Source organism: Panthera onca, chromosome D1 (assembly GCF_046562875.1).
Source record: "Panthera onca isolate mPanOnc1 chromosome D1, mPanOnc1 haplotype 2, whole genome shotgun sequence".
In the NCBI taxonomy this organism is placed as follows: domain Eukaryota; kingdom Metazoa; phylum Chordata; class Mammalia; order Carnivora; family Felidae; genus Panthera; species Panthera onca.
Window position 1 is genome coordinate 94,820,238 of NC_138348.1, and position 16,592 is coordinate 94,836,829.

At 48.4% G+C, this 16,592-nt stretch overlaps 1 protein-coding gene and 1 long non-coding RNA gene across 2 annotated transcripts in view; one reads left to right on the forward strand and one right to left on the reverse strand.

Annotated features, from left to right (window-relative positions):
- Nucleotides 1–3,769, reverse strand: part of GRAMD1B (GRAM domain containing 1B) — a 241,680-nt gene extending 237,911 nt beyond the window's left edge. The window contains exon 1 of the mRNA XM_078432879.2: nucleotides 3,684–3,769. Coding sequence (XP_078289005.1) covers nucleotides 3,684–3,709 — 26 coding nt within the window. The 5' untranslated portion in view covers nucleotides 3,710–3,769. The remainder of the gene's footprint in view (nucleotides 1–3,683) is intronic.
- A 6,978-nt stretch (nucleotides 3,770–10,747) lies between these two features.
- LOC132661016 (uncharacterized) overlaps nucleotides 10,748–16,592 on the forward strand; it is a 31,104-nt gene continuing 25,259 nt past the window's right edge. Inside the window, exon 1 of the long non-coding RNA XR_009602015.3 lies at nucleotides 10,748–10,791. This is a non-coding gene — a long non-coding RNA (uncharacterized LOC132661016). The remainder of the gene's footprint in view (nucleotides 10,792–16,592) is intronic.

Sequence of the window (16,592 nt, forward strand, 5' to 3'; positions counted from 1 at the left end):
ACTCATTCAGTTCTGCAACTCCTGGTGGGAGTCAGGGTGCGCAGGCAGGGGCGCCCCGCTGCGCTTGTGTTTTGGCCAAATCAATTTTTAATTTTATGACGTTTTGTTTTTTTTTTTTTTTTAAGAAACGCTCAAGTTGCACTCTCCATTTCTGATCTTTTGAAGCCACCTCTGCATTGGCCTTACTGCAATTCAGGCCCAGAAAGAGAAATCTTGTTTTCACTAGGAGTTCCAGAGCGGTGCCAAAAGTCCCCGTGGATGCTGAGGGAGGAGAGCTGCCTCCTGCTTCAAGCCTCCTGCCCTCCTGCGGTCTCAGAAAGGTCCCACTGCTTGACCTAGTTTCAAACCAAAGCATTCAGATTGCTTCCATTAATATGGCTGATGGAGCTATGGGTTCAGCTCACTCCCTGTGGCTAGAACGGGCTCCTCGCCTGTGGGGCCCATGAACTACAGGAGCCATCTTTTCCCTGAAACTTTCTCCGATCGCCAGTAACTTTCTCTGAAGACAGAACTTCCCGGCCGGTTTAAGGAAGGCCTAACAGAAAAGGTGGTTAGCAGACCGCTAACTCACAGATCCACCAGCATCAACCCACTCTAGAAAAGAACATTCCTGTTACCATTCCCATCTTACAGATCTATACCTGAGTCCTACTCTCTCCCCTGTCCAAAGAACTCGATTTCCACACACACCAAATAAGCCTTCAATAAATGAAGGTGATCCTCTAAACAGCATTTGCCTACTCAGGATCCCACTTCCTAAAACACACACACACACACACACACACACACACACACACACACACACCCTTTACTAGAATACCGTCTCCACTCTCCTGTCTCTTCATCAGCAATGTTACTTTGCTATGCAGATACACAATACATACCCACCAGGTACAAAGTGGATACTGGGGCATCTCTTAGAAGCCAGAGCCTTGTATACACCAAAGTAAAGGTATATGGAACCCCGGCATCTAAAAGATACACGCAGTGGGCAGTCAGTTGAGCTCAGTCAGTTGAGCATCTGACTCTCGATTTCAGTTCGGGTCATGATCTCACAGATCCTGAGTTCAAGCCCCACATCAGCCTCTGTGCTGATGGTGCACAGCCTGCTTGGGATTCTCTCTCTCTCTCTGCCTGTCTCTTTCTCAAAAATAAAATAAATAAACTTAAAAAAAAGAAATAAAAGATATATGCGGTGTTTCTGTTTTGTGCACATTGGGATTTGGGGTCAAATCAAGGAAATGATTTCAGCACAATTTGAAGAACATATCATTTTCTGCCTTGGCAGAAAATGCAACGTACCAATCTACAGATGCAAAGGGGGGAAGGAGAGGGAGAAAGAAAAGATCCTGATCAAGCTGAAAGAACAATGAAAATCAAAACAGTATAAACTACAGCAGGCACCCCTGGAGACAGCAACCCCCCAGCAGGGCAAGTGGGATGGGTGTAAACAGCGGCCCAAAGAGCCACAAACAGCCACCCTTGTAAAAGCAGCAGAGGGCGGCCTGGAGTGCAGCGGCAGCCTTGGGGTACCTCAGTTGCCAGCGTCCAAGCTACAGAGGGGTCTAATGGGGAAGCCCTGACGGAACCGACAGTGAGCTAATGCGCAAAGACAGCAAAGGACTGCTAAGGTCCAAAAGCAAAGGTGGCAGGGACCACCTTTCCAATGTATTCGCCTTATAAAGATGTGATCTCATTCAAGGCCTATGACCCTTGAATACAGCTAGACAAGAAACCGACTCAGGCACTCGTATTCGGTGACAGCGCTAAACGGGGGTGCTATAGCAATACCCCAGTTTGGCGACACGCTGATCAATTGCTCACTAACAGTTTCTTTCCAACACTAACGCCAAAGCCCGATTCCAAATCTCTGAAACCAAGCAGCCTTTGAGCGTGGGCAGGGGAAACAGGAACTTCCACAAACCCCTGAATATGGAGGACGATGCCTGGCAGATCTCTTGACCCAAGTTGCAAGTTGAGGACAAGATCTTCTGAGCAAGTTACAAAGTAAATGAGCCGGAGGGGAGGTTCAGGCAAACACTGGTGACCGCACCAGCAGCCTCGCTGTGCACCATCAAAGGCAGCCAGTTCGTTTTGCGCGCAGCAGGGAAGGCAACACGGACAGGGACACCGGGTAGAAGCAAGCGACATGATCTTCAAGTAAGGAACAAAGCCAGAGGCACCACTGAATAGAGGGAGTAAATGCTAACCTCCCCCAGAGCATGAGAATTGCTCATACAGGAGACATCTGTTTATACTTTGCCCTCTCACCTTCTCAACGCTGCTTAATGACAAAGGTCACATCACACCAGAACGGGGTGGAGGCCTCTCTTTGATGTGTGCCTGTTCTACCGTGAGCCTCAAGATCATGCTAGGGGCAAAGTGGGACTTTGGGGTGGGAGACAGAAAGGCAGCATTTCCAACTCGTTTCCCTTATTGGCTTCCAGAGCTCCAAGCTCAGCCCCAGCTGAAATATGCCCCTCTTGAAAAGCAACCCCATCCCCACCCCCCCCACCCCCAGGCAGAGAGTTCCTCCTCCATAAAACACTCGTTGTATCTCCAAGAGGTGACGTGCCCACATAAGCACTGGCAGAGGAGACAGCTCAGCCCCCTGCACAAATTTCTTTATCCTCTCCCAGAGTGGTGGGAGTTTTACATCTGCTACTGTCATGAAAACATTTTATTATTTTTTTTACAAGTCTCTCTCTCTCTCTCTCTCTTTTTTTTTTTTTTTTTTAACTCGCTTGGATACAGCTAGGGATCTTCCAAGTGTATGTGATGTGCACAGTCCTTCCCCCTCTTCAACAACTGCTCTAGGCCCACCGGAACGCACAGCCTGGGAGCACGCCATCAAGTGCTTATTCCTACGTGGCCTTGGAGCCACGTGCCCTGCTGAGGGACTTCCAGAGGAAGGGGGTTTCTCCGGGCAGGAGGTTGGCTGATGGGTGCAAACAAGTTGTTTGGGCCCTAACAACTTCCTTCGGATGGCCACATCTCTGCATCTACTCCACAAAAGTAAATCCATTTCTTCTGGAATGGGACTCCGTGCATCCCTAGGCCCAAACCAGGCATTCGTCCAATTACTAGACCTCCCATCTCCACCCTAGGAGGAAATTAGGAAAAACAGAACCTCTCCTTAGCCTTTCTGGGCATCTTTCAGACAAACCCCATGATGTCCACTCTGTCTGTCTCCCCAACTTTGGGCTTCTACAACAGAAGGGAAATCGGCATAAAATTGATGGGGGTGGCCAGGTAGGGTGAGGGAAGCATCACCCAGGCACAAGGAAAGCCGGCGTCCCCAGGACAAACTTTGTAGACTCAGTCTCCCTACCCACAGCCCTGCCCTCACCACTTGCCTGAGCACATCTCCAGAACTGAATGGAGGAAGAAGCCAGCCTCGCCAGCTCTTGGAAATTCATGAGGGAGGTAGTCTACCCCAGCGGTTTCCTGGGGACACCAACTCTCAGGTGTGGACAGCACAGCCAGGCCACAATCCATGTTAATAGCTTTACCGTGCCCTCTGGTAACTTCCAGGTTGCACTCAAGATTCCGAGAACGAACAGCACCTCTCACTCCTGCCCCAATGTTTCCACAGCCGCCAGTGTCCCCCGGGGCTACCCCATTCTCACCCGGGCAGCCAGCTATGGTCCTTCCGGGGCTGAGGAAGGTCCAGAAGTTCTTACCTGGGTTTTCTGGGGGAGGCGCTCATGGGGCCCGCCGGTCGGGGCGCCCCGGCTGCCGGCTGCTGCTCACCGCATCTCCCTGGGAGCCCGGCTTTGCAAAGAGGAGAGCCAGTCCCATCTGGAGCAGGGAGGACGCGTGGAGCCACCCGGGTGGGGGCCGCACCCCAGCTCCCCGAGGGGGCGTGGGCACAGTGGGCGGGGGCGGCTGCACCCGGGAGGGGTGGGGGGCGCGGGAGCGGGCGGACCGGTCCCCCGGCTGCTGCGAGACTCCCGCTGGCTTCTCGCCCGCTGTCACGCTGTCACCGCATCACGTCCCTCGGTCTATATAGGCATTGCCCCCTCCCTGCCTCTGTGCTCCTCCCCGCGTCGTCCCGACTCTACCTCTGTGGTTTCCGCTCCTGGCTCAGTCCCTCTGCCTCGCGTCCCCGCGCTCCCCTCCCTCCTCCCCTCACCCTCCCTCTCCCGGTGCAGCCTGCTGCCTGGATTCTCCCGGTGTTGCCTCGCTCAGACATTTAGCACTGCAGTGCAACTCGGGGACACACAACCAGCCGGTGCCTTGAAAACCAACCGCTCCTTTAAAATCAGACCATCAAGTTTAGTGCGGAAACCAGCAGCAGAAGCGAGGCTGCCTGGGGCTTAGGAGGGGGCCTGGGTTCAACTGGAAATGAACTGCCGCCCCCGCCCCCCACCCCTCGGCTTCCCGCAGAGCTGTGAAAAGGGGTGTGAGGAAGGCGGATGGAATAGATCAGCAGAGTCCACAGGTGACCCCCAAGGTCTTCAGGATGGGGTGGAATCCCAAGTGGGTGGTGGCAAAATCCTAGCACTGCAGAGCAGGGCAGAACCTCAGGAGTCATCCGGTTCAAAGCGCTCATTTTGCAGAGACAACTGATGCTCAGAGAGGTGCATTGACTGGTCCACAGTCACACAGCTAGCTAGAAAGGAGACCGGAGTCCTGGGATGGTCAGGACACCCAAGTTTCCGAGCCTAAAGAACACTGTCGAGCGGCCCAGGAAGTAGCCTGTGCCTCTCCCTCATTCACTCTTGCCTCTGTTTCACCCCGTTTCTGGGAGGTCGCCTGAGCCCATCAAGGAAAAATAATCAGCCAATTTACAAGGCAATTCCCCGCTCTACCCAGAACCACTTCTTAACCCCTCCCTTCTTCCAGGAAGGCTGACCAAAGGTGCAGCAATGCTGAGGCCGACTGAAGAACAAATCCTTTCCTATTACTGTCTTCCAGAAATCCAGCTAACAAGATCTGCCTTACAAAATCCCCAGTTTCCACTTTTCACTCTCCCCCTTCCTCTCCATCCTTCCCGGAGTCCTGACTGCTCTCTGTCACATTTTCCCCACGTGCTTCCTACATGGACACTAAAATCCTCCCTGGCAGCATCAGCCTCTATCCAAAGGGCCTCCTTGCCAGAAGACGGGGGCAGAGGGTTGTCCTTGGCATGAATTCCCTCCCCAGGAGATGTTATTATCCCTGGAGGAGTCTTCTCACACACGGGTGTCCGGCCCCTTTGGCTGGAAGTGCTTCTGGGGCAATGAGATTAAGGGCCCCTTCCGGCTGGCTGAGTTCCAGTATTTTGCACTCAATAGACTCTCTTTTGGGAACTTACGATGTCTATTTCACACTGTGTGCCTTGGGGTAACAGAGAATGACCCCTACAGTGGAGTTACACTGTAAATCACCACGGGCTCCTCTATCAAATGTGGCCGCTAAAACGCAGGTGGTAGGAGTTTGAGCCCTGAAGCAGGTACCCCAGCCCCACCCTTTACCAGCTTGGTCGCCCTGAACAAGGTATTGCACACCTCTCTAAGCCTTTGGGTCCCGGCATGAAAAATGGAGACAGTCACGGACCCTTGCCTGGGGAGTGAATGAGCTCCAAATACGAACTGCCTGGAACACGGTAACGTTTTTTAGCTGTTACTCATACTGTTGTCCACGCTGCTATTCAGCACCAGGCCGCCCTCACAGAGACCTCATGCTTACACCTACTGAGTAACCCTGACCAAGTTGCTTAATCCCTCCCCTCTTCTCTCATAATCCCACCTATCTAAATCTCTCAAATGGGGATAATACGACCTTCATGGGACCGTTGAGAGGATTAACTACAATAATACATGTGAAACAACTAGCAAGGTAGCCAGACACATAATAAACCACCAACTCCCAACTTCACCTCCAGTTACCAGATGTGGGAGCAAGCTATTTATCCTTTCCAAGCCTCACAGGGTTGCAAAGATTCATGTAACATCTGCAAATTATCTGGCACAGAGTAAGCGGTGAATATGTGCTAATTACCTTCCATCCTTTTCAAAACTGCTCAAAACTTATTTTTACCTGAAAGCATTCCCACCATATCTCAGTCACTCACGATCTCACTCATCCTTCACTTGAGACCCTGTAATACCAGTCTGTCTCATTTGCATGTATTTACATCCTTTTCCCATTCCCTCATTCACTTAGCAAAAATGTATTAAATACTTCCGTGCTATTAGGCACTGTGTTCTATTCTGACATGCATGTATTTCTTTTATATTGATTTTCAATTCCCAGAAGCTAGGAATGTGTTATGTGTGTGTGTGTGTGTGTGTGTGTGTGTGCGCGCGCGTGCGTGCGCGTATGTGTTTAAGCAGGCTCCAGGCCCAACATGAGGTTCAAATTCACAACCCTGAGATCAAGACTTGAACGCTCTACCAACTGAGCCAGCCAGGCGCCCCTGGTTTTCCATGTGTTTTTAACCTTTCACCATCTCCTATAAATGATGCCATAGCCACAGGTACACTGAGCTACAAGGAGGCCCAAAGAGTCTACCAGGCAACATTTTTTTTAATATTTATTTTTGAGAGAGAAAGAGAGTGCAGTGTGAGAGCGGGAAGGGGCAGAGAGGGGGACAAAGGATCAGAAGCAGGCTCTGTGCTAACAAGCAGACGGCCCGATGTGGAGCTCGAACTCCCGAACAGTGAGATCATGACCTGACCAGAAGTCAGATGCTCAATGGACTGACCCACCCAGGCGCCCCTATCGAGCAACATTTTCATTTTACAGCCCAGGAAGGATAATCGACCTACACTCATTACGGAAGCTAACAGAGCAGTGATTTCTTGCCTCCTTATCCATCGTTCTTTCAACTATGCAAACAAACCTTCCTTGCCATCTGCTCCACGGAACACTAGGTGCTTGGAATGTTAACAGGTAGCACTCCGACACAGGGTTCCATGGCCAAGTGCGTTTGAGAAATAATGGATTAAGCAAAGTGAACCACGTTTGACTTTGGTTTTTTGTTTTACTGCAAGACTTTTCACCGTGCATTTATGAGAGAGGGATATAGTACACCTCACTTGTTAAATGCATTCAATCAGGAAAGCCTTTCTCATGAACATTTGGGAAACTACTTACCTAAGACACAGATTTAGGGAGCATGGTGCCACACGATGTGACTGCTCAGTTGGTGTGACCTCCAGAGAGGTGTTTACTCATGACAGGCATTTGGCGAGTTCTCTTTAATGGTGGTAGTGGCAGTTTAGCACTTAGCGGTCAATGTACCGCTTTGGTGATACAGCAGTTTTGCTGAACCGAAAAGTGCAACCCTTCCTCTTTCTTCATTCGGTGTTAAGTCTGTTACAGTCATCCCCACAATAGCTCTGTTCTCTCAGAGCTGGGAGGAAGTGACTAGTAAATACTCTTTGAGCAAGCTCAGAAGTGAGCAAAAGGGGATATTCATCATTAATATAATAAAGAGCTTCCTTTAATTGAACAGCTGCTACACACCGGGCACGGTGTTGGGTGACTTATGTTTATATTTATAGTCTCTGTTTTCTGTCTGTATCCTTATAGCCACTTGAAAGGGAAAGTCTCCACCTCCCATTTTGAAAACAAAAAGGCTCAGGTTCAGAAAGTTTATGGGGCAAGAGGCCAAATTAATCCAGTGACAAAATGACAACTACTAGCTTCCCTGTAGTCATGGCAATTTTCAGGGAGTGTAGGCATATTGTGTACTAGAACACCCTTTATGGGACATAGTTCTCTCTTTCACGGGAGAGGCAACTACAGAACAAATGTTGACAAATGTCCAATTAAATAAGAAATAGAGCCAAAGAAATTCCTTTCTCAATGGTCTCCCCCAAGGGTCCACGCACTGGACTCTGCCCGTCAGCTAGAATATGTGAAGGGTACAGGACTCCCATTAGCTCCTAAAAAGGAACCATGCTTCTTGGGGTCATCATTTCACAGTATATGTGAGTCAGTATGCTGTAGCCCTTAAAACACAGTGCTGTATGTCAATTACATCTCAGTAAGACTGGAAAAATAAGTAAACGAAAGGAAGGACAGCATCAACTGATCAGAGAGGACATTTTGTATAAACAGAGAAAGGAAGACATAATTTTCTCCCCAGCACTGGTAGGAACCCAGGCATATGGAAGCAGGACAGCAATTTAATTCTGCCTTTCTCCCTCTCACCTACAGAATCTGTGAAAATTAATCAAGGGAAATTTCACTGAAGTAAACTCCTGATTCTAGAAAGGGAGGCTAGAAGGGGAAGCCTGGGCCACTCCATGTCGATTTCAAAAAGAATTGTCAATAACAGACCCCACTAGAAGAAAAGTCAACAGAAAGCATCATCAATTACAGGTCCCAACTAGGAAAGAAGTACATTCTATCTCCTAAAAGATACCCAGTATCCCTGCAACTAAGTCAGCGAGACACCATCGTCACCTCTTGCTTTTCTCCCCTGGACTTTCCTTCAGAACATCCCCTCCCAATTTCCTCCTTCTTCTCCATTAAATAATGTTCCTCTACTTTGTGGGACTTGCCTATGGTTTTTGTGATAGTTTCCTTGTCATGCACTGCAATTGTGTTATTCCTGAATAAATCCATTTTGCTGGTAAAATAACTGGAAATCTTTTTTTTTTTTTTTTTAAGGAGAACATAGCCTTTCAGACTCCACACCCACCTCACCCTTCATCCCCAGCAAGAAAGCCACACCTGCCAAGAACATGGGACTCCTCCTTCCAAACTAAACCTTCCTAACAACTACAGCTCACTCTTCCCTACCTGTTCCGGATGGGGTCAAGTCAAAGCACCGGACATGCTCTGGTAGCAGCTGCAGGATGAGAAAAGGGCTCTCCCTCTCCAGGAGGTCAGAACCCTACAGGCAGCCATGGCCACGTGCACCTCCTGGCCAGAAATACAACCAGGATTCCCCCTCCCCCCTCCCCTCCAAGGGGATTTGGAGCAAAAACCAAGCTAATGAGACAGTAAAAGCAAGAGAAAAGAGAGCAAAGCTTTGTTATTTCCCCAGGCAAAAATCTACCAAGAAGCTTCTGAGATATAAATTATACCTGCATAGCTGAGCCTGGAGAAGTGAGAACAGGGACATTTGGGTGGTTCTGTCATCAGTGGATTCTACTGTTTGTCCTTCTCAGAAACACCTGCTGTGTGGCTGTGCAGGTATACAGCTGTGCATGTATTAAGGGTCCCAGGGTATGAGGGTGGGTAAAACATCAATATTATATAATAACTATTATAATGTATCAGCTACTGTACTGAGTGCTTGCAATTCAGAATTTCCTGTAATCCTCACAATAATCCTATTGAAGTTAGGTTTAGTCATCCCCACTTAATAGAAGAGAAAGCTGAGTCTTAACAAAGCTTGAGCGACTTGTCCAAAGACACGCAGTATTTAATGTGGGCACCTGTCTTTTATCTGTGACGAATAACAGCCTGAATGTAGCATTTCGAACATACTCTTTTTGGAGAGCAAACAGTCCTGTGAGGTAGATCAAACACTTCTCCCAATTTGCACGTGAGGAAACTGAGGCTCAGATAGGTGAAGTAGCCCTATTCCGGTCGAACAGGTAGAAAATGATATAGCGAGGTCTGGAATCAAAGGCTTACTCTACCACTCAGTCACTCTAGCAAGATAGGCACTTTCCAAATGTTGGAATCCTGATGCTTCCAAGAATCAGAAAATATGTCAGTCCTTGAAGAATGCCCCTGAAAATTCCCATGGCCAAACCAGTCAAGGCAAAGGGCAAATGCTGGGGGGGGGGGGGGGAGTAGAAGATTACAAAAAGCCACAGAAAGGCCAGAAGAATCCCTGGGATTTCCAGTCACTGAGTATGGGTTCCAGGAGCTGGAGTCCCTCTGCCTCTGTATCTCATAAACCTTAGGCCAAATGTTTAGTTTTTCCTGTGTAGAAAAAATATTAAAGATTAATGATAATACTAATAAAAGCGTATACTCCCAGGAATACCTTGGAGTATGGAGGTTCTGACCTCCTGGAGAGGGCGAGCCCTTTTCTCATCCAGTTCATCCAGGTTCCAATTCAGACCACCACAGTAAGGCAAATATTGCAATAAAGTGAGTCAAATGAATTTTTTGGTTTCCCAGTACATATAAGAAGTTATATTTACACTATACTGTAGTCTATCAAGTAAGCAATAGCCTTATATCTAAACAAATAATGCCCATACCTTAAACCTAAAAATACCTCATTGCTAAAAAATGGTAGCCATCATCTGAGCTTCCAGGGAGTCATAATCATGGATCGCAGATCACCGTAACAAATACAACACTACGATAAAGCTTGCAACATTGAGAGCATTACCAAAACGTGGCAGAGACGGGAGCAAATGCCCTTGCAAAATGGCGCCAACTATCTTGCTCGGCACACTGTTGCCACAAACCTTTAATTTGTAAAAATCACAGTATCTGCAAAGCGTAATAAAAGAAGGTACGCCTGTGGCTAACTTTTGCAAATTTCAGGCACCATTAGAAGGAGACAAAGGACCATCAGAACAAGGTCCAAGTGAACCACGTTATGCACCTGGGGCACTTACCATTGGCTATCATTGTTAAACCGCTTCTCCTATAGAAAAGAAGTAGGAGGCGACCAAGATCAGCCCTTAGACCAAGCCGGACTTAAAACAGAGGACCCGGCTCCGAAAAGCGCCAATGAGCTGCCTGAGTTGCCTGCTATTGTCGACCAATCAGCACGAGGCGCTTCCAACCAATCAGGAAGGAGCACTGCCCCGCCTCCTCATTAGCACATCGGATCGGACCGGACCGGCCCGGAGTGGGAACCTGAGCGGGAACTTTCTGAATGTAAGTAGGGCCTCCTGAGTGCTCAGGGGGTGTTGTGTGAGCACTTTATGGTGGTTTTCTGTTCGGGTCAGGCTGTAGGCTGACTATAGCCTTGCTTTGGGTTGGGTGTTTTGTGTTTTTTGTTTTTTTTTTTAACTTTTTAGTATTTATTTTTGAGAGAGAAAGAGCGTGAGCAGGGGAGGGGCAGAGAGAGACAGAGTCACAGAATCCGAAGCAGGTTCCAGGCTTTTTTTTTTTTTTTTTTTTAATTTTTTTTTTCAACATTTTTTATTTATTTTTGGGACAGAGAGAGACAGAGCATGAACGGGGGAGGGGCAGAGAGAGAGGGAGACACAGAATCGGAAACAGGCTCCAGGCTCCGAGCCATCAGCCCAGAGCCTGACGCGGGGCTCGAACTCACGGACCGCGAGATCGTGACCTGGCTGAAGTCGGACGCTTAACCGACTGCGCCACCCAGGCGCCCCATCCAGGCTTTGAGCTGTTAGCAGAGAGCCTGACGCGGGGCTCGAACTCACGAGCCGTGAGATCACGACCTGAGTTGAAGTCAGGCACTCAGCCAACTGAGCCACCTAGGGGCCACCCAGGGGCCGCCTGGGTTGGTCTTGTTCCTATAGTTGTCTTGCCTGGAAACGGGTCGCTGGTAACAGAAGTAGCTTACTTTTACTTAATTAGGAGTCATGCTATAAGTTATTTTCTCCTTTGGCAGATAAGGAAAATGAGGTGCCAAGAGGTGAAGGAATTTGCTCAAGATGATCTCTCTAGTTAGGGCAGAGCAAGAATTTAAACCCAGGGAGTGTGCTGCCAGAGTCCAAGGGGGAAAGAGCTGATGACTAGGGTGTTGTTGGACGCTCTGACAAGGCCTGTGGGTACCAGCTTTCCTGAATTCTTAGAAGAGACCCTTGGTAAGCACCTGCTTCTGAGGGAAGGGTGCTCTGGGACCATCATGTCCCTTCCTCCAAGCTGGCCTTTGCCCACAGGCCCTCAGCTAATGTTTCTGCCTATGACCCTCCCAGGGTCACCAGCTGCCCCTTGTCAGACCCGCAGAAAGAGAAACCAGGCTGGCTGGGGGAGGGGTGCCAAGCAGGGGACTTCTCTTCCTCTCCTCCTGGGAGCACCCATCTGGTCTGTATCACCGGCTGATTTGTGCTCCAAAAAGCCTGCTTTCAAGTGAGGGTAGTGGGATTTGGTCCCATAAACCAAGCCTGTTAATCCAGTTAGGACTTTCCCCCTGCCTATGGGCATCACCCAAGCCTGCAGGATCTACTTTGGGCATTGAAACAAGGCTCCACCAGGAGTCCTGCCACAGAGAGGGCTAGGGGCTTCTGGGCCTTTCTTTTAGGGAACACATTTGACCTAAGGGATTAGGATGGCTTCCTCCACTCTTTCCCTGCTGGGTGTTGAGACACATTGTTGAAAAACAGAGGCAAGAAGATATGGGTGGGGTATGGATGTATGACACCTGAGGTGGTAGGTAAATCCAGACCTATCCAGGTAAATCTCAGGAAGCCCACACTCAAGTCTGGAAAAAGGGGGTTTGAACTTGGGGTAACCATTTCCCTTCTTTGGGCCTTACTTTTGTCCTTTATTAAATGAGAGTTGGATTGGAGGAACTGTATGAGGTTTCTTCCATATTTGAAATGGAAAGAGTCCTCCAAGGAGAGAATACGGCCAAGGTATTCCTCTCCTGGGACAGCTCCTAATGTCTCTCAAACACAGAACTCCCATTCTTCTGGACTCCACCCACTGGGCTGACGCAGAGGCTGTTGTGGGGCGTGAACCCAGGTGCCATGAGATCATGACCTGAGCCGAAACCAAGAGTCAGAAGCTTAACTGACTGAGCTACCCAGGTGCCCCCTGGGCTCCCGTATTCTCTCAGCTGAGCCTCACCAGCTGCCAACCTTGGGGTTAGGTCTTTATTTGCTTCAGACTTTGCTTTCCTCTTTTAATTAATACAATGAAAAAACTAATGAATCCGTATTGGGTGCCAGGCAATTAGCTAATCAGAAATATGGTTAATAAGCTTTGGAACATGAAGCGTCTCGCAGAGAATATCTATCCGATTCCTCAACCGTGTCAGGCTCTATTCCTGACAGGCAGTGGCTACTGAGAGCACAGCAGGTTAGATGCTTTATTTTTAAAAGGCTTTCCCTGGCTCTGATTCCCCCTCGTGTGAAAGAAATAAGGCAAGGCCAAAAAAGAAATTAGGCTGGAACACGAGAGTGGAAAAGCAGAATTAGGAGGCCAACCTGGGATCTTGGGCTGTCCGTAAATCTTAGAAGTGGGTGCTGAGTCTTGATTAGATAGCTCTGTACAGCCACACTAACAAGCCATCCCTAAAGCCGTTTGGTAGTGACGACTGACGAGATGCCCTGTCCTTTGTCAAAGTCCCCTTGCTCTTTCTCTGCCACCGGTTGCTTCACCTAATGTTAGGGGCTATCAGAACTGGAGTTTGGCTGCAGGACATTCCAAACCAAGTCTAGGACTCGAAATTTAAGTCTTCTGCCCTTGGAGACAGGGCACAGCAGACATAATGAGAAAAGCCCATCCAGGCAGATGGCCCGTGACATGTGGGGAGGTTGGTGACAAGCACTAGGCAGTGATCCCAACAGGGAGGTCCCCAAACCAGAGCTGAACGGTGAAGTACAGTGTCACAGGCAATGTGGGAGGTCTGTGGGGGTGCCCAGCTTCTGGATCCCACTCCCGAATGGACTAGTGTGAACAAAGAGGGGTCCTGTCCCAGTGGAGCTGGGTACTGGCCAGCTGATAAAGTCAGGACCATTTATAGATGAGAAAACCGAAGACCAAGGCCAGCACGTGGCAGGGCTGGGATGCAAACTCAGGTAGCCAGGATCCAGATCTTAATACCCTACCCTGTTTCTTCCCAGCGCTAGGCTCGATCTATCTACACAGGCAGTGTAGGGGCCTGGCAGGAACCCGGGAGGTCAAGGCAGAGTCAATTCTGGAAATTGCCGACAGATTATAAGCCACCATGTGAAGGGTCCAAATAGGACCCAAATAGTCCAAATAGGACTCCTGTGGGTCCAAATAGGGTGCTATAGACTCAGGAGGCATATGGGAAGAACTAAGGAGTGAAACCCCAATTCAGTGAACAAGCACTGAGGAGATTCTGCAGTCTCTCTCCTACAAGTCAAGTGTCCAGACTCCGACAGATTCATCCCAGAGTGCTGAAATAACATACCAAAAGCAACGTCAGACCCACATCAGTAATTCTGAGCAATTGTGGGAAAGTGAAAGACCAAAGCCCTGAGTTCTTGTTTTTAATTATTATTTAAAAAATTGTTTTAATGTTTACTTATTTTTGAGAGAGACACGGAGTGTGAGCAGGGGAGGGGCAAAGAGAGAAGGAGACATAGAATCTGAAGCAGGCTCCAGGCTCTGAGCTGTCAGCACAGAGCCCAAACCGGGGCTCGAACTCACGAATTGCAAGATCATGACCTGAGCTGAAGTGAGACATTTAACTGACTGAGCCACCCAGGCGCCCCCCAAAGCCCTGAATTCTATTGTCCTTTCCAGAAAAGCAGAGACTGGAGAATCTCTAACAAACGGTTAGGAGAGATGATTAAATACATAACTTAATGCTACCAAAGCAGAATCAGACTGGAGTCCCTAAGAACAAGTCATACCAACATAAATGAACTTACCGTTTAGATGGGCTTACTCTGGACGTCAAAGTATGCTTATTAAATCCTTGTGTATATCTTTTATTCATTCAACATCAATCGAGAATCTGCCACACAGGAAAGCATTAGTTAATGAGACAATTCAATATCTTTTCTCTCAGAGTGTGCTGGGAAAAATGAGAAAATAAATGTGTAAACAACAATTTCAGATAAGGATAAGTGTTAAGAAAATTAAACACAGCCATGGACTTGCCAGAAGGATGGGGAAAGCTCCTCTGAAGGTATCTGAGCTGAGACGAGTCTGAGAAGGAGCCAGAACTTGTGGCGATCCAGGAGGAGTTGTTTGAGGAAGAGAAAATAGTCAATGCAAAGTTGAAGACGCTGAAGCGAGTTTGGCATGTTTCAGAAACCGAAAGAAGGCCTCAGTGTCTGACCTGCAGCGAGGGAAGGGAAAGTAAGGGGAACACGCTGGGGACGTGGGCAGCTTTGCAGAGATTTGCAAACTGTGGGCGGGAGTTCAGATTTCATCCTCGGTGAAAGTGGAAATGACTGAAGAGTTTTAGCAGGGGAACGACAGGATTCAATTTACTTTTTAAGAAGATGGCTCTGGCTGCTATGTGGAGAGCAGATAGGACCTCCACATAGCATAGTGGAACTCCACATAGTTCCCCGGGAGTTGACACGGGGAACCAGTTAGGGACTCAATGCGTTTGTTCAGGGGAGTGAACTTGGTGGCTTGTGCAAGGGTGGTCCCGGTAGAGAAGGTACAGTGAGTCAGATTCAGGATACATTTTAGGTGTTGTTGTTGTTAAGTTTATTTATTTACTTTGAGAGAGAGAGAGCAGGGGAGGGGCAGAGAGAGTGGGAGAGAGAGAATCCCAAGCATGTGCTGCATGGACAGTGCAGAGCCCAAAGCAGGGCTCGAATTCGTGAAAACCGAGAAAACATGAGCTGAAATCAAGAGTCGGACGCTTAGCCGACTAAGCCACCCAGGTGCCCCCTAGGATACATTTTGGAGAGACAGATGATACCTTCGGCTTGCAAGCAAATAGAATTTATTTTTAATTTGTATATATATATATATATATATATATATATATTTTTTTTTTTTTTTTTTTTTTTTTTAATAATGAACAGGAGTGCCCCAAGAATTTGTAGTGTTAAATTCTACAAGAGCACGGCTAGACCTTTAGCCTTGGCCTTCTATTTGTTGACACCATGTGCCTCTGTTTAGGGTATGAACTTGCACAGTCCCTGATTTAGTAACTCTCTGGTAGCCTTCCCTCTAACGTCTAATCCGGCTCCCATTTTTGTGAACTGCCTTCTCAGGCAGCTCTGACTGGATGCAACATGCGTACTTTGCAGTCGATCTCTGTCTACCTCTGGCCAGGGTCTTGGGGGGTCGGGAGGGCTGAGCGTGTAATGGCCGAGGGGACTCCAGTACCAGCTGAGGATTTCATGAGTCTCCAGCCTATTTCATCACGCTGATCGTCTAACTCCTCATTCCCAGGCCTCCAAACCACAGATTTGGTTGGCTTCTTCCTTCCTAGACTGCGTACCATTTGCATACGGAATATTCCCCTCTGCACTACCCACAAAAACAGCAGGGATGCGTGTGGCTCTTTCGTTAACTGGGCACAGAAAATTTGGCTGTCACTAGGCCCACCCAGAGTGGAGCCAGTTGAAGCAGGGAGAAGAAGGGCTTCCAGAAGATTCTGAAGGGTTCCTTTTCCTTTTAATATGCCTGTGAAAGAGAGGAAAGAGAGCTGTAACAGGGAGGAAACAACTTTGAAGTCCAAAGATTATTGAAACGGTCAGGCTTGTGCCAAGAGACTGGCTTCTAATTTCACTGGAGCTTCAGTTACTGAGTCCGTACTGGAAACCTGTGTCTCTTGTTGAGGATCTGGCATATTTTACACCCTCCAAAGGAGCCATTTACTCTGGAGACATAGAGTCATGTAGGATAATAATCCCAGCAGACAAATGGGAGAAGACAGCAGTAATAAATATCACTGCTAAGAGAGCACAAAGGAAGTAAAGGCTTGGGGCATCTCGGGAGCACCAGCTGCTTAATAATAAAGGAAATGATAACATGACTCCTTGGCAGAGCTATAAAAATATCTTTTAGTTACAGGTGTCAACGCCCGAGTGTCTGGCCCC